Below are 18,515 nucleotides of genomic sequence, written 5' to 3' on the forward strand. Positions count from 1 at the left end.
GGAGAGTTTTAGAACTTCGGGTCGTAGAGTTCCAGGGTGATTAGTGCAAAAAATATTTTCTCTAATGAATTAGAGCTATGTCATTTTTCCACTACAGAGTCTCTTTAAGCCTAAACTTAGTTCATGCACAAAACACTATCATGTTTAAATAGTGGTGTTTTAAAAGTCCCTTCAACATGCCAATTACCTTTCAAGCTAAAGCAAAATACAATGAGCAATTTGATATATTTTAGCCATCAACACTAATTCCTGTGTGTCTTCTTCAAATGATTCTTCTAGCATTAAAGGGATATGAAACCCAAAAATGTTGTTTTGTGATTCAGACAGATCAAATATGTTTCATTCCCATTGTTGAAGAAATACCTAGGTAGGTATCTGGAGCACTACATGACAGAAAATAGTGCTGCTATCTAGTGCTCTTGCAAATGAATATCATTCTTGCAGAACTGCTGCCATATAGTGCTCCAAAAATAGACCAGCGACTAAGCTTACGACCCTGCTTTTCATTAAAAGATATCAAGCGAATGAAAAGAAATTGATAATAGTACAGTAGAAAGTGGTTTCAAATTGCATGCTTTATTTGAATCATTAAATAAAATGTTTGGGTTCCATATCCCTTTAAGGTTTAGAAACTAAAATGTAAACAAATACATTTTCTAACATATGTGTATTAGATGTTGTGATCCTTTCAGAACAACTAATAGCAATGCTAGATCTTGTAGTACCTACCCATTTCAGCCTGTAATTGGTTAGTGGGAGGATTCTTGTGGGCTTCCTCAATGTGTTTGGTCATCTGATCCCTGGAGGTGGTGGAGAAATTGCACTGCATACAGTTGTAGCTGTCACGTGTGTGCTCCCACAAAATCCGACTGTTGGTGGAGTGTCCTTAAAAAAAAAAACCCATTAGTAAATAATCCAATATATATTCCAAAGTTTATCAAGAATATGTTGAAATGTAGTTGTAGGTCTTCAGCATAAAAACTTTTGACAAAACTACCATTATAGAGTATAAATGGATTCTTTAGCCAAAATATGAAAATTTGGTTACCTCTTGCTGAAAATATCAGGAGCTTGTTTAACAGTTTAACTATAGTGTATGGTTTGGTAACTAGATATCCAGTTCAACTTCCATTGTTAATAAGTTCATTTTTGTTATCAACGGCCTTGTTAGCAACTCAACAAATCAATTGGAGCCGTACATCTGCTTGTTTGTTTTTTATAAATACACACTTCATCAGACCTATTCTCTTTGGATAATAAAAAGCAGGACAATGTGATATACTTTATAACACATTTTTTTTCAGCTTCTTTAGTTCTTATGGTATTCTAGGGCGTCAATTCACTAATTAGTAAGAAGGTGCATAAGATTTAGACACTATGTCCCATTAAATTACGCATGTAACATACAGATTAGAGATTGAGGAGAAAGTTATTAAATCCAACCATACTATTTGCCACCATGTTGAAATATCTTTTAGTTCTGGTTATACTAGGGGTCTAAAAAAAGGGGCAGTCAAGTCAAAAAAGTGTGAGATTTAGTCAGTATGTTCCATAGAATTGCACAGGAAATGGTAAGATGGCAAGCTTGGAGACAACACCTAATGAACTGAACCTTTCTATCATCTTGTTGAAAATAATTTTGCACAATTTATACTTTCCAGGTTTGTCATTAAAGCAAATAAGGGTTAAACTCTATACTGAATGTGCCTGCAATTAAAGGGATATTAAACCCATTTTTTTCTTTTGTGATTCAGATAGAGCATGCGATTTTAAACAACTTTCTAATTTACTCCTACTGTCAATTTTTCTTTGTTCTCTTGGTTCATCTTTATTTGAATATAAGCTTAGGAGCCAGCCCATTTTTGGTTTAGCACTTGCTGAATGGTGGCTACATTGTCTACATCAATCAGCAAGCACTACCCATGTGCTGATCCAAAACTGGCCCGTCTCCTAAGCTTAAATTTCTGCTTTTCAAATAAAGATTCCAAGAGAATGAATAAAAATTGATAACAGAAGTAAGAAAGTTACTTAAAATTGCCTGCTCTATCTGAATCATGAAATAAAAAATTGGGGTTTAATATCCCTTTATTGTTAACAGCTACCTGTTACTTTATAAAAATGATATAGAGCCACAAGGGGGCACACTTGTTGATATTTAAAAATGAAAGTACTAGACATCTTTTGAAAGTTCCTTTATCCTCTTCCATAGTGGGAAAAATATTTTGGGTTGATGGATTCTCTTTGACATAAACAGAGGTTTTGGCAGTGAAATATGGGCCTTAGAAAACATATTATAAAGAATGGATACAAGACATACTTATCTGGCTAGATTTACTAAATTGATGGGAGTTCTTCAGAGTGAGAAAATATCTTTGCATTCTCTATTATTCTGTAGAATCTTTTTAGGTTGCAAACATTCTAATCTGATATGTTTGTCCATGGAACTTCTTCCCTTAATCATAGGTGGTTGAAGCAAAAACAACTTCTCGTTGAGAAATCTAGCTAAGTATATTGTCAAGGTGGCAATAAATGGAATGAACAGAAAAGGCAATGTGGTGGGAGCAATGGATGGAATGTCTGATCACTGGATCTTTCCTGGGACACGTTATTAATTTGACAAGCGCTGTAGTAAAATAAAATAATCTACACTGCCTAGTACACATGACTTTTTTTTTAGCATTTTGTTGTTAACTATTAAGCTATCCTGGTTTTACACTCTTCTATACCTATGGAGCTATTTTTTTCACCCCTGTTGGAATGCATCACCTCTTTATCATAATTATTATTTTTATATAACTCAAGAAACAAATAGACATATTCAGAGCTTTTCAAATGTGCTTCACATGGAATCTTGAAGGACCTACACAGTTCAACCAAATTTGAAGACCTTATGTAAAAGTCTTTTTTTTCCGTCCTATACTGTAAACCATCAGACCCAATGAAATCATTGTTTTTCCTTGAACAGCTGTAGAAGGCAGTTTTCCTTACCTATCAGGGAGTTTTTATTTATACTCCCTCCTCCTGTAACAATGTGTTTTTAGATATATTTTTTCTGCCTATTCTTTCTCTGTCTTTGAAATATGTTCTACAAGCTGTGTATACACACTGTATATTTTAATATAAACCAAATAATCATTACAGATGGCAGCCTGCTTTACAGCAGTCACCACTTACAACTTGCCCTTCCGTTCTATTGACTGGTGAAGAATAGTGAATGTCATCAGCGAATGATTATGTAAAATTAAATTGAGTTGCACATTACCCTAACCTAATATGCAGAGAGGAAAACAATTACAATCTCTATAAATTATAGCTTCACATTTAATAATTTGTGATACATCTTTTTATGTTCAAACCTCTCAATTCACTGCTAATTGTAGTTTATGTCACTTAAGCTTTAAATGTAATTTAATTGGTTACCATGATATTCTCTGTTGAAGAGATACCTAGATAGGCATCTGGAGCACTACATAGCAGGAAATAGCTGCCATATAGTGCTCTTGCAAATGGATAACATTCTTATAAAACTGCTGCCACATAGTGCTATAGATACATGTATGTTCCCGAACGTACCTCCCTGATTTTCAACAAAAGATACAAAGAGAACAAAAAAACATAATTTATGCTTACCTGATAAATTCCTTTCTTCTGTTGTGTGATCAGTCCACGGGTCATCATTACTTCTGGGATATAACTCCTCCCCAACAGGAAATGCAAGAGGATTCACCCAGCAGAGCTGCATATAGCTCCTCCCCTCTACGTCAGTCCCAGTCATTCGACCAAGAATCAACGAGAAAGGAGTAACCAAGGGTGAAGTGGTGACTGGAGTATAATTTAAAAGATATTTACCTGCCTTAAAACAGGGCGGGCCGTGGACTGATCACACAACAGAAGAAAGGAATTTATCAGGTAAGCATAAATTATGTTTTCTTCTGTTATGTGTGATCAGTCCACGGGTCATCATTACTTCTGGGATACCAATACCAAAGCAAAAGTACACGGATGACGGGAGGGATAGGCAGGCTCATTATACAGAAGGAACCACTGCCTGAAGAACCTTTCTCCCAAAAATAGCCTCCGAAGAAGCAAAAGTGTCAAATTTGTAAAATTTGGAAAAAGTATGAAGCGAAGACCAAGTTGCAGCCTTGCAAATCTGTTCAACAGAGGCCTCATTCTTAAAGGCCCAAGTGGAAGCCACAGCTCTAGTGGAGTGAGCTGTAATTCTTTCAGGAGGCTGCTGTCCAGCAGTCTCATAGGCTAAACGTATTATGCTACGAAGCCAAAAAGAGAGAGAGGTAGCAGAAGCTTTTTGACCTCTCCTCTGTCCAGAATAAACGACAAACAGGGAAGAAGTTTGGCGAAAATCTTTAGTTGCCTGCAAGTAGAACTTGAGGGCACGAACTACATCCAGATTGTGTAGAAGACGTTCCTTCTTTGAAGAAGGATTTGGACACAAGGATGGAACAATCATCTCTTGATTGATATTCCTGTTAGTGACTACCTTAGGTAAGAACCCAGGTTTAGTACGCAGAACTACCTTGTCTGAGTGAAAAATCAGATAAGGAGAATCACAATGTAAGGCTGATAACTCAGAGACTCTTCGAGCCGAGGAAATAGCCATTAAAAACAGAACTTTCCAAGATAACAATTTTATATCAATGGAATGAAGGGGTTCAAACGGAACACCCTGTAAAACGTTAAGAACTAAGTTTAAACTCCATGGCGGAGCAACAGCTTTAAACACAGGCTTGATCCTAGCTAAAGCCTGACAAAAGGCCTGGACGTCTGGATTTTCTGACAGACGCCTGTGTAACAAGATGGACAGAGCTGAAATCTGTCCCTTTAATGAACTAGCTGATAAACCCTTTTCTAAACCTTCTTGTAGAAAGGACAATATCCTAGCGATCCTAACCTTACTCCAGGAGTAACCTTTGGATTCGCACCAGTATAGGTATTTACGCCATATTTTATGGTAAATCCTTCTGGTAACAGGCTTCCTAGCCTGTATCAGGGTATCAATAACCGACTCAGAAAAACCACGTTTTGATAAAATCAAGCGTTCAATTTCCAAGCAGTCAGCTTCAGAGAAGTTAGATTTTGATGTTTGAATGGACCCTGTATCAGAAGGTCCTGTCTTAGAGGTAGAGACCAAGGCGGACAGGATGACATGTCCACTAGATCTGCATACCAAGTCCTGCGTGGCCATGCAGGCGCTATTAGAATCACTGATGCTCTCTCCTGTTTGATTTTGGCAATCAATCGAGGAAGCAGCGGGAAGGGTGGAAACACATAAGCCATCTCGAAGTTCCAAGGTGCTGTCAAAGCATCTATCAGAACCGCTCCCGGATCCCTGGATCTGGACCCGTAGAGAGGAAGTTTGGCGTTCTGGCGAGACGCCATGAGATCTATCTCTGGTTTGCCCCAACGTCGAAGTATTTGGGCAAAGACCTCCGGATGAAGTTCCCACTCCCCCGGATGAAAAGTCTGGCGACTCAAGAAATCCGCCTCCCAGTTCTCCACTCCCGGGATGTGGATTGCTGACAGGTGGCAAGAGTGAGACTCTGCCCAGCGAATTATCTTTGATACTTCCATCATTGCTAGGGAGCTTCTTGTCCCTCCCTGATGGTTGATGTAAGCTACAGTCGTGATGTTGTCCGACTGAAACCTGATGAACCCCCGAGTTGTTAATTGGGGCCAAGCCAGAAGGGCATTGAGAACTGCTCTCAATTCCAGGATGTTTATTGGAAGGAGACTCTCCTCCTGATTCCATAGTCCCTGAGCCTTCAGAGAATTCCAGACAGCGCCCCAACCTAGTAGGCTGGCGTCTGTTGTTACAATTGTCCAGTCTGGCCTGCTGAATGGCATCCCCCTGGACAGGTGTGGCCGATAAAGCCACCATAGAAGAGAATTTCTGGTCTCTTGATTCAGATTCAGAGTAGGGGACAAATCTGAGTAATCCCCATTCCACTGACTTAGCATGCACAATTGCAGCGGTCTGAGGTGTAGGCGTGCAAAAGGTACTATGTCCATTGCCGCTACCATTAAGCCGATCACCTCCATGCATTGAGCTACTGACGGGTGTTGAATGGAATGAAGGACACGGCATGCATTTTGAAGCTTTGTTAACCTGTCTTTTGTCAGGTAAATCTTCATTTCTACAGAATCTATAAGAGTCCCCAAGAATGGAACTCTTGTGAGAGGAAAAAGAGAACTCTTCTTTTCGTTCACTTTCCATCCATGCGACCTTAGAAATGCCAGAACTAACTCTGTATGAGACTTGGCAGTTTGAAAGCTTGAAGCTTGTATTAGAATGTCGTCTAGGTACGGAGCTACCGAAATCCCTCGCGGTCTTAGTACCGCCAGAAGGGCACCCAGAACCTTTGTGAAGATTCTTGGAGCCGTAGCCAATCCGAATGGAAGAGCTACAAACTGGTAGTGCCTGTCTAAGAAGGCAAACCTTAGATACCGGTGATGATCTTTGTGAATCGGTATGTGAAGGTAAGCATCTTTTAAATCCACTGTGGTCATGTACTGACCCTTTTGGATCATGGGTAAGATTGTCCGAATAGTTTCCATTTTGAACGATGGAACTCTTAGGAATTTGTTTAGAATCTTTAAATCTAAGATTGGCCTGAAAGTTCCCTCTTTTTTGGGAACCACAAACAGGTTTGAGTAGAACCCTTGTCCTTGTTCCGACCGCGGAACCGGATGGATCACTCCCATTAATAACAGATCTTGTACACAGCGTAGAAACGCTTCTTTCTTTATCTGGTTTGTTGACAACCTTGACAGATGAAATCTCCCTCTTGGGGGAGATAATTTGAAGTCTAGAAGGTATCCCTGAGATATGATCTCTAGCGCCCAGGGATCCTGAACATCTCTTGCCCAGGCCTGGGCGAAGAGAGAAAGTCTGCCCCCCACTAGATCCGGTCCCGGATCGGGGGCTCTCGGTTCATGCTGTCTTTGGGGCAGCAGCAGGTTTCCTGGCCTGCTTGCTCTTGTTCCAGGACTGGTTAGGCTTCCAGCCTTGCCTGTAACGAGCAACAGCTCCCTCCTGTTTTGGTGCAGTGGAGGTTGATGCTGCTCCTGTTTTGAAATTCCGAAAGGGACGAAAATTAGACTGTCTAGCCTTAGCTTTGGCTTTGTCTTGAGGTAGGGCGTGGCCCTTACCTCCTGTAATGTCAGCGATAATTTCTTTCAAACCGGGCCCAAATAAAGACTGCCCCTTGAAAGGTATATTAAGTAATTTGGACTTAGAAGTAACATCAGCTGACCAGGATTTTAGCCACAGCGCCCTACGTGCCTGTATGGCGAATCCTGAGTTCTTAGCCGTAAGTTTGGTTAAATGTACTACGGCCTCCGAAATGAATGAATTAGCTAGTTTAAGGACTCTAAGCCTGTCCGTAATGTCGTCTAGCGTAGATGAACTAAGGTTCTCTTCCAGAGACTCAATCCAAAATGCTGCCGCAGCCGTAATCGGCGCGATACATGCAAGGGGTTGCAATATAAAACCTTGTTGAACAAACATTTTCTTAAGGTAACCCTCTAATTTTTTATCCATTGGATCTGAAAAAGCACAGCTATCCTCCACCGGGATAGTGGTACGCTTAGCTAAAGTAGAAACTGCTCCCTCCACCTTAGGGACCGTTTGCCATAAGTCCCGAGTGGTGGTGTCTATTGGAAACATCTTTCTAAATATTGGAGGGGGTGAGAACGGCACACCGGGTCTATCCCACTCCTTAGTAACAATTTCAGTTAGTCTCTTAGGTATAGGAAAAACGTCAGTACTCGCCGGTACCGCAAAGTATTTATCCAACCTACACAGTTTCTCTGGTATTGCAATGGTGTTACAATCATTGAGAGCTGCTAAGACCTCCCCTAGTAATACACGGAGGTTCTCCAATTTAAATTTAAAATTTGAAATATCTGAATCCAATCTGTTTGGATCAGAACCGTCACCTACAGAATGAAGCTCTCCGTCCTCATGCTCTGCAAGCTGTGACGCAGTATCAGACATGGCCCTAGTATTGTCAGCGCACTCTGTTCTCACCCCAGAGTGATCACGCTTGCCTCTTAGTTCTGGTAATTTAGACAAAACTTCAGTCATAACAGTAGCCATATCTTGTAATGTTATCTGTAATGGCCGCCCAGATGTACTAGGCGCCATAATATCACGCACCTCCCGGGCGGGAGATGCAGGTACTGCCGCGTGAGGCGAGTTAGTCGGCATAACTCTCCCCTCGCTGTTTGGTGAAATTTGTTCAAATTGTACAGATTGACTTTTATTTAAAGTAGCATCAATACAGTTAGTACATAAATTTCTATTGGGCTCCACCTTGGCATTGGAACAAATGACACAGATATCTTCCTCTGAGTCAGACATGTTTAACACACTAGCAATAAACTTGCAACTTGGTTATAATCTTTTTTAGCAAAAACGTACTGTGCCTCAAAGAGGTACTAAACGATTAAATGACAGTTGAAATAATGAACTGAAAAAACAGTTATAGCATCAAACTTTAAAACAACACAACTTTTAGCAAAGGTTTGTTCCCATTAGAAAAATAACAATAATTAAATTTGACATAAAAATTACAGAGCAACGTTTTTATTCACAGTCAATATAAAATTCTCACAGCTCTGCTGAGAGAATCTACCTCCCTCCAAAGAAGTTTGAAGACCCCTGAGATCTGTCAGAGATGAACCGGATCATGCAGGAAATATAAGAGTAACTGACTGGAATTTTTTGATGCGTAGCAAAGAGCGCCAAAAACGGCCCCTCCCCCTCACACACAGCAGTGAAGAGAAACGAAACTGTCACAATTAAAACCAAACAACTGCCAAGTGGAAAATAATGCCCAAATATTTATTCACTCAGTACCTCAGAAATGTAAACGATTCTACATTCCAGCAAAAACGTTTAACATGATAAATACTTATTAAAAGGATTAGTGACTTTTAACAGAGTAGTTCCGGTGAAATACCATCCCCAGAATACTGAAGTGTATACATACATGTCATTATAACGGTATGGCAGGATTTTCTCATCAATTCCATTCAGAAAATAAAAACTGCTACATACCTCAATGCAGATTCATCTGCCCGCTGTCCCCTGATCTGAAGCTTTTACCTCCCTCAGATGGCCGAGAACAGCAATATGATCTTAACTACTCCGGTTAAAATCATAGTAAAAAACTCTGGTAGATTCTTCCTCAAACTCTGCCAGAGAAGTAATAACACGCTCCGGTGCTATTGTAAAATAACAAACTTTTGATTGAAGTCATAAAAACTAAGTATAATCACCATAGTCCTCTCACACATCCTATCTAGTCGTTGGGTGCAAGAGAATGACTGGGACTGACGTAGAGGGGAGGAGCTATATGCAGCTCTGCTGGGTGAATCCTCTTGCATTTCCTGTTGGGGAGGAGTTATATCCCAGAAGTAATGATGACCCGTGGACTGATCACACATAACAGAAGAAATGATTATAGAAGTAGATTAGAAGGTTGTCTAAAATTACACGCTCTGTCTGAATCGTGAAAGAAAAAAAAAATTTGGTTTTATGTTCCTTTAAATAGCATAATGTTTACCACGACTACAACTACACTTAGCCAACACATACATATATTATGAATGCCATTGTCTAATGATGCGGTCTCGGTGCATATCTCTGTAGTAGGAATCCCGACAACTCGGTATACTCTTACATAGCTCTTCTCATAACGTGTTCCAAACCTTACATGCTCTAAAATCTCTTTACTATTGCATAAGTGTTAGGATGTGTGTCCATGAATGGAAATCACAGATGCCCAGCACGTTTTCATATATATGTTTTTAATTATCATTTTTACAGTCCGTTATAATTTCTTTATTAGCAGATTATACATTTATTTATTTTTTTACAATTAAAATTCAAAACTAAGCAAAAAAAAAAAAAAAAAAGGAGTCCGATGTTGCTTAATTCAAAATGAAAACAAAGTCTTCTATACAAATACAACTAATGCTTTACAAGAGGAAAGATTGGTTACATAAAATATTTATTCTATCATCTTAAACAAAAATAGTAATGTTTTCTTTATGTGAAACCCAAATTAATGGCAGTGATATAATTAAAGAGTTTAATATCTATTTGATAAAACAAAAACGGACTGTTCTTAACCAATTATCTAAAATGTATATTTAGGTGGATGGATATTTATTAGCTCTCTGAGAAACAAGCATTTTTAAAGGAATAGTATAGTCAAAATTAAACTTTCATGATTCTGATAGCGCATGCAATTTTAAACAACTCTCTAATTTACTACTATTATCAATTTATTTTCGTTCTCTTGGTATTTTTATTTGAATGTAAGTTTAGGAGCTGGCCCATTTTTGGGTCAGAAATCTGGATAGCGCTTGCTGATTGGTGGCTACATTTAGACACCAATCAGAAAGCACTACTCTGGTGCTGAACCAAAAATGGTCCGGCTCTTATGCGTACATTCTAGCTTATTCAAATAAAGATACCAAGAGAACTAAGAAAATTTGATAATAGGAGTAAACTAGAAAGTTGCTTAAAATTGCATGCTCTATCTGAATCATGAAAGTTGAATTTTGACTAGACCATTCCTTTAAGGAAAAAAAAGGTACCAAAATGCTGATACTAGAAAAGTGATTTTTTTTTTATCCTTCTAGGTACTTTTAAAGTGGTTCTTAACAAATGGGATGAATGAAAAAATTCTTAATGCTACATGGAGAGATGTGTAAATGGGTATACATTGATGAAAAAAGAAGAGCCAATTAGAATGCTCTTTTTAACTTAAGTGCTATGTGCAAACCTATCTTATGAATTATTGTGGCTTAGAGCATTCTGATTGGCTGACCTTTAGAAGGTATAGTAATGAGCATAACCCTCGTCCTGACCTTGGTTCTTTTTCCAGACTGCATTAGATACCAGTCTCTGCGGGATGGAGGCCTGAGATAACGAGTATGCTGAAGGGTTGAGGAAAGGAAGAAAAGACGCAGCAACAGAAGAGGGAGACTGTCCTGCAAGCCGACCCATAAACAGGGCAGGATCAAGAAGAGAAAATGGGTTAGTAGCCTGAGAGACCAAAGAACTCATTGCAGATTGAATATCCTGAGGAAGGGAGGAGGATGTAGATGCTGCAGCTGGTGCCATAGAAGCAGTGCTATTTGGGAATGGCGCCTCTTTTTTTACACATTTAATAACACTTGTGTGGCGTTTTACAGGCTCCATTGATACTGCTGGTTTGGAATCCGGTGACAGAGTTTGTGACTGACCACTCAATGGTAAAGTGCGAGAGTTGGGGTCAGAACACACATGAAGGTGTTTGAAAAGAGAACGGTGAGTGCGGAAGTGCTGCATACAGTTTTCACACCTGCAGAGACAATAAAAACTCAATGAAATCAAGAATCAAATCCACCAGTTGTCCCTATAAGAAGAAGAAGAATCACAACATTAAAAGGAATATTACTGTCTTTTTCTTATGTTTTTTTTTTGCATAATATATTATTATTCTGAAATCCAGACTTTATCATTACATTTTTTTTTAAATAAAATGGATTCAAAATTAATGTTTTTTTCCTGCCAATAAGTCACAATCTTTTCTGACTGTGCCTTTGGTTTGGTTTTTGTACTCTAAATTGCAAATAATAGTCTGGATTTATTTAAAACAACAACTATTTATTACCTTTCTTATTACAGTACTAGCTTTCTGAAGGTACTATGTATACAAAACTATTAAAAATGATATAAAACTACCATTAGGTTGAATGTATAAGCTGTATTTTGACATGTAAATATTGCCTAAATAACATAATATAACGTTTACACGTGGTCCTTTTAGAGCTGTCCCCAATGATACCATTATTCCAAAATCCAAACCTTTTCCAGTCCCAAGCAGTTTGGATGAATGGTCTTGCATCTGTATATATACGCAAATAAGCATTGATTTGCAAAACAGCAAACAAAATATATTTATCTAGCACCATTTATATAGTACATTTTGTTAAAAATGGATCCTAGCTGTACAGCCCCATTACTTGTACATCCCTTTAAAGGAATAAAGTAAACCTTTCTTTTCATACGATCATAATCTTAAAGGGACAGTCTAGGCCAAAATAAACTTTCATGATTCAGATAGAGCATGTAATTTTAAACAATTTTCCAATTTACTTTTATCACCAATTTTTCTTTGTTCTCTTGGTATTCTTAGTTGAAAGCTTAACCTAGGAGATTCATATGCTAATTTCTTAGACCTTGAAGGCCAGCTCTTTTCAGAATGCATTTTAACAGTTTTTCACCACTAGAGGGTGTTAGTTCACGTATTTCATATAGATAACACTGTGCTCGTGCACGTGAAGTTATCTGGGAGCAGGCACTGATTGGCTAGACTGCAAGTCTGTCAAAAGAACTGAAATAAAGGGGCAGTTCGCAGAGGCTTAGATACAAGATAATCACAGAGGTTAAAAGTATATTATTATAACGGTGTTGGTTATGCAAAACTGGGCAATGGGTAATAAAGGGATTATCTATCTTTTAAAATAATAAAAATTCTTGTGTAGACTGTCCCTTTAAATCAACTACATCTCGCTAAGAAGTATTAGAAGTAGTTCTCTTTAAACAATTCACATTTATTTCCCCCAATATAAAGCTAAATCCAGCCTAACACACTTACATTGAGGCTGTATGCCGTTACATTTCTTTAGGCAAATGCTTACAAACATTTGTAAGGTATATCACCTACATACTGCTTGTGCACTCATCCCTCATTATTACAATGCTGCTGATGTCACCTTCAGTTTTTGGCGCATGCACGCAGAGAGGATGAGCAGTGTATGCAGCCTTCCACTATGTGCTAAAGAAAACATCACAAAAGCTGTGATAAAAAAGGCATTTTTTTTGCACCGTTAATTACGCAGCCAACATACTTCTACTGGGATCTTAAAAGCTCTGCTGTGCAGGAAAATCATATTTTGGATAATATATATCTCAGAAGATGAAATCTAGCAAGAATGCTGTGGGGAAATATATTGTTTCTATAAAATGAAAAAGAAATATTGTGAATGTGTATTATTTTAAAGGGACATGAAACACAATTTTTTTCTTTCATAATTTAAAAAGAGCATGCAATTATAAGCAACTTTCGAATTTACTTATATTATCTAATTTGCTTAATTTACTTGATATTCTTTGTTGAAAAGCATATCTACATAGGCTCAGTAGCTGCCGATTGGTGGCTGCACATATATGCTTCATGTGTTTGGTTCACCCATGTGCTTTGCTATTTCTTCAACAAAGGAAACCTAAAGAATGAAGCAAATTAGATAATAGAAGTCAATTAGAATGTTGGTTAAAATTGTATTCTCTATCTGATTCATGAAAGAAAGATTTTGGGTTTCATGTCCCTTTAACTCCTTCACACCGTTAGGATGTACCATGCCGTCCTAACAGCGATCGGCTTTAATGCCATTAGGACGGCATGAAACGTCCTACCATATATGGCATCCTGCAGCTTCACCCTTTGACAAAAGCAAGGATCGGCCTTGAAATCACGCGATAGCATTGAAGATCGCATGATTTCATTTTAATAGTGTCTACATCGGAACTTCGTTCCGATGTGAACACTATTGGACCGGCATGAAGAAGTTAAAAACTTTACAATGAAACACAGACTAAACAATACAAAATACCAACATTTTAGACAATACCCATTTAATGCAGGAGTTGACAAATTGATATGAAACTTAGGAGCCAGCCAGAACATGATGGTATCATACATGCACTTATTTTAGAAGCAGGGAATGAATTTATACATAGATTTAGAATACTCCTTTAATTTAGGAGACAGAAAGATTATTTTGGGAGCCATGTCTTCCTAGTTCCAATGGCGCCATTTCCTAGCTCAAATGTCAAGCACTGAACTAACTGGCGATTCTTTATGCAGTATATTATTTTTTATTATTTTTGCAGAAACAATGACTCAAGATTGATCATAGTTGGACTACATAGTTCTTGAAGAAGCACACATTGATATTGGTTTTACTTGTTAATTTGCCATGCTTACTTGAAGTAGCGGTTAGGTTTGTAATGGAGCTTCATATGATTCATAAGGTCCTGCATGCTGCTCAGTTCCTCTTTACAGCCAGTCACTGAACACAAGAACTGTTTTTCTGGAGACAATAAGACAACTCAGGAATGATGCATTGTAGAAGACAGAGAGAAGAATAGGCAAAGAATGGAGAAACAAAATGTAAGTATAATTAGGTAGATGAAAGAATACAAAGAAAGAATAGGTAAATCAGTACCAATACTGAGTTTGAAATGAGAGAAAGCTCTATGAAACGAAAATACACAAAAAAGAAGAAAATTAGCAATTTGCTGTTATTGACTCTCTGGTTAAGGTCACACCGGTGTGACATGGAACATTGGTTGAAGATAAATAGTATTTATATAATGGTACTATATCCAAATACTGTCAACTTTGGTTTTGGATCCAAGAGACACAGGGTGTAGCCTTGACAGTCAATTGGGTAGCATCTGGGTGGCCTGTGGGAAGCAGTGTATGCTGGGAATTGAGTTTGGGAATTCCTGATTGCAAAGTGTCGAGATGAATAGCAGGACAGAGCTTGAAACCTGGGACAGTTGGGAACTCTGTGTAACCCAACTACTAAAATTCATATAGCAAGAACCAAATTGTAAACCTCATCTTGGAGACTTGTAATTATAGGTCCATAACAGGTCAAATGGCTAAAATGGTGTGTAGATTATCCAAATATGCCTGTATGTCCAATGGGTGTGTATGTGTAGAAAGGTATTCAGTGTATTGATACAGTGAAATATTGTTTAGGCTATTTCATTTTTTTTTTAGAATGTCCAACTCTAAAATCAACAAATAATATATATTCTTTTAAGCATCTCTCCTTTGTTCTTCTTCTTTGTTTTAAGCCATTGCTCAAAATTTGACAATAAAATGCTTATTTATTTGATGGCTACTTTTCTCTTCAGACTATCACCTAATATTCACAACATAAAAATAATTTTGAACGCTCAACAATTAAAAGAAGCCTACTACATAGAATTATAAAGCCTGTGACACAAAGTTAGAAGCTGCATTTGGTCTGCCATAAGATCAGACCAACATTAAAGGGACATTATACACTCATTTTTTCTTTGCATAGATGTTTTGTAGATGATCTATTTATAAAGCCCATAAAGTTTTTTTTTTTAAATGTATAGTTTTGCTTATTTTTAAATAACATTGCTCTGATTTTCAGACTCCTAACCAAGCCCCTAAGTTTTATGTGAATACCGTCAGCTACCTTCTCCAGCTTGCTCCTGTTTGTGTAAAGGGTCTTTTCATATGCAAAAGAAGGGGGAGGGTCTTATTTCCCACTTGCAGTGGGCTTTCCAGCTTCCATTTCAACAGAGCTAAACAGCTTCTAAGTACGTTATTAAACAGTTTTATACTGGATTTTTATATCAGTATCTGTGAATCTTATTCTTTATATAGCAGTGTATTTTACATGCAGTTATATGAAAATGAGTGTATACTGTCCCTTTAATTGTCACAAGCTCCAATATTGCTATATAAAAAAAACACAATAATTCTGTATAGTTGTGTAAAATGTAATTATTATTTCAAATGGTATGTGTCTCGCCAAGGGACTCAAAGATTATACCTTGCAAATTGATAACTCTAGCCCTAAATATTATTAGCTAATATTATCCAGCTAATATTACCCATCCTCAAAAGCATGAATTCCTGAGCTGGCCCTGAAGGATTCAAACCTACAACACAGTGATTGAATAGGTACTACAATTGCCCCATTAAAGTGACAGTAAACACCTTAAACTTTTAATATAAGAAATCTTTAGTTATGCATAATAAAAGAACTTTGCAATATATTTTCAATGTTTAATTTGTCCCCTTTCATGTAATTTAGCTCGGAAAAAAGAGCACTTTCCAAATCTCAGACCTTGAAATGCACCCTGTTGCCTTATCAATGCTAACACTGCTACATATAGGTCTCCAGTAGTCTTTAACTGATAACATGTGCAAAGCCATTCATTTTATACTAACACTATTACAGTGGCTAGCTTTGTTGTCTGTAGACTAAAACACAGATTGGCTCCTCCAAATAAGGAAATAGTGGGTGGAGTTTGGCTACTGAAAAACAATTGCAGTAAAAAAATATTAAGACTTGGCTGATATGTTATTCTATAGCAACAAAACAGAAATATCTTCTAATTACAAGGTGTTTGCTGTCTCTTTAATCATACAGGTGTGTATTCATTTGGTAAAAAGAATGATGGGAAAGGATGTTGGAAGTAGGAAACATGAAATATGGCAGAAGGGGATGAATTGTGGATGTAATGAGAAATGTGACTAACTGAACAAAGTAAGACTGGAAGAACCCAGACCAAGTACGTCAAGAAAGAACCACTTAATCACTTGCTACAGAAGAATCCATGCAATATAGGGGAGCACAGTGTAAATAAAGCTCTATACCTGTCATTGACTGTATGGGTTTGTAGTGAACTGACACATGGGTAATAAGATCCTGCTTGTTGAGGAATGTACGACTGCAGCCATAGCTGGAGCAACGGTGTCCTCTTCCTGGGCAACACAAAAAAAAAATATATATTTGTTACTTAATTAAAACAGACAGAATAAGATTTTTTTTTTTAAAAAGAGGGAGGTTCAAGAGCCAATAACAGAGCAGCAAAAGTGATGTAAAATCAAAAATAAAATAAAAAAAATGACAAGAAAACCAAATACATACTGGCAGGGTGGAGGCTCCGAGAGCTTCCTTTTTCCCTTTCTCTCTTTGAGACCTTTCTGACCACTCGGGGGGGCTGCGCAGTGATGGGCACATCTTCAGTAGGCTTCTCAGAGGCCCCTTGGCTGTCCTGCTGATGCTACAAATTAGAGCAATGCATTTTTTTTACTTATGCAGGTAAACACAGGACAAGGAACACACTAACTGCACATAATGAAAAGCAAGAGCCTTCAAATAAAGTACAAATATAATTATTGTGTCATTTACAAATCAAACTGATGGTGTTGTGTGCTATTCTATAACATGGCTTCTTTTCTGTTTTTATCATTAGGGATAAAGGTTAGGTTTTCTTGTTTATTTTTTTCTCTTACTCATCCTTATTTGCTAACAAGTATCTCAGAACTTTGCTCCTTGGTTTGTTGTGAAATACAGAAAATAACGTATCATGCCTGACCATGGGTGTTGGTATTTTTTTTTTCTCTTTCTAGAGCGAGGGCAAAAAAATAATTATACCAACGTATACATTAATATTAACCCCTTAGTGACCGGACCATTTTTCAATTTTCTTACCGTTAAGGACCAGGGCTATTTTTACATTTCTGCAGTTTTTGTGTTTAGCTGTAATTTTCCTCTTACTCATTTACTGTACCCACACATATTATATACCGTTTTTCTCGCCATTAAATGGACTTTCTAAACATACCATTATTTTCATCATATCTTATAATTTACTATAATTTGTTTTATAAAATATGATGAAAAAAATTGAAACAAAAACACACTTTTTCTAAATTTGACCCCCAAAATCTGTTACATATCTACAACCCCCATGCTAAATAGTTTCTAAATTTTGTCCTGAGTTTAGAAATACACAATGTTTACATGTTCTTTGTTTTTTTTTCTGCAAGTTATAGGGCAATAAGTAGCACTTTGCCGTTTCCAAACCATTTCTTTTTTCAAAATGAGTTACATTGTAACACTGATATCGGTCAGGAATGCCTGAATAACCCCTCACATGTATATATATTTTTTTATTAGACAACCCAAAGTATTGATCTAGGCCCATTTTGGTATATTTGATGCCACCATTTCGCCGCCAAATGTGATCAAATAAAAAAAAATTTGTAAACTTTTTCACTAACTTTAGGTTTCTCACTGAAATTATTTACAAACTGCTTGTGCAATTATGGCACAAATGGTTGTAAATGTTATCTCTGTTCAGAAATAGCAGGCATATATGGCTTTGGCATTGCTTTTTGGTAATTAGAAGGCTGCTAAATGCCGGTGCGCACCACACTTGTTAATTAGGTAGCTTGTAGGGTTAATTTTAGCTTTAGTGTAGAGATCAGCCTCCCACATTCCACCCCCTGATCCCTCCCTGACCCCCCTCAAACAGCTCTCTTCCCTCCCCCAACTCACAATTGTCACCGCCATCTTAAGTACTGGCAGAAAGTCTGCCAATACTAAAATAAAACACTTTTTTTTTAATATTTATTTTGCAGTGTTGGATCCCCCCTTAGCCCCCAACCTCCCCCAAACAGCTCTCTAACCCTCACCCCACTACCTATTTGCCACCATCTTGGGTACTGGCAGTCTGCCAGTACCCAGTTTGCTAGAAATTTGCTTTATTTAAAAAATAAATAAATAAAAAGAACCCATTTTCTGTAGTGTAGCTGCCCCCCCCCCCGATCCCTTTCCCAACACTAATAACTCCTTATTCCCCTCTTTCTCCT

At 37.7% G+C, this 18,515-nt stretch overlaps 1 protein-coding gene across 1 annotated transcript in view; it reads right to left on the bottom strand.

The window, feature by feature from the left end:
* The window catches only part of LOC128649674 (zinc finger protein 414), a 36,704-nt gene that overhangs the window by 3,983 nt on the left and 14,206 nt on the right, over positions 1-18,515 (bottom strand). The window contains exons 2-6 of the mRNA XM_053703063.1: positions 16,786-16,921; positions 16,512-16,619; positions 14,067-14,172; positions 10,903-11,378; positions 730-885 (exon numbers count right to left, since the gene is read on the bottom strand). Coding sequence (XP_053559038.1) covers positions 730-885; positions 10,903-11,378; positions 14,067-14,172; positions 16,512-16,619; positions 16,786-16,921 — 982 coding nt within the window. The remainder of the gene's footprint in view (positions 1-729; positions 886-10,902; positions 11,379-14,066; positions 14,173-16,511; positions 16,620-16,785; positions 16,922-18,515) is intronic.

This window comes from Bombina bombina, chromosome 2 (assembly GCF_027579735.1).
Source record: "Bombina bombina isolate aBomBom1 chromosome 2, aBomBom1.pri, whole genome shotgun sequence".
NCBI classification, from domain to species: Eukaryota; Metazoa; Chordata; class Amphibia; order Anura; family Bombinatoridae; genus Bombina; species Bombina bombina.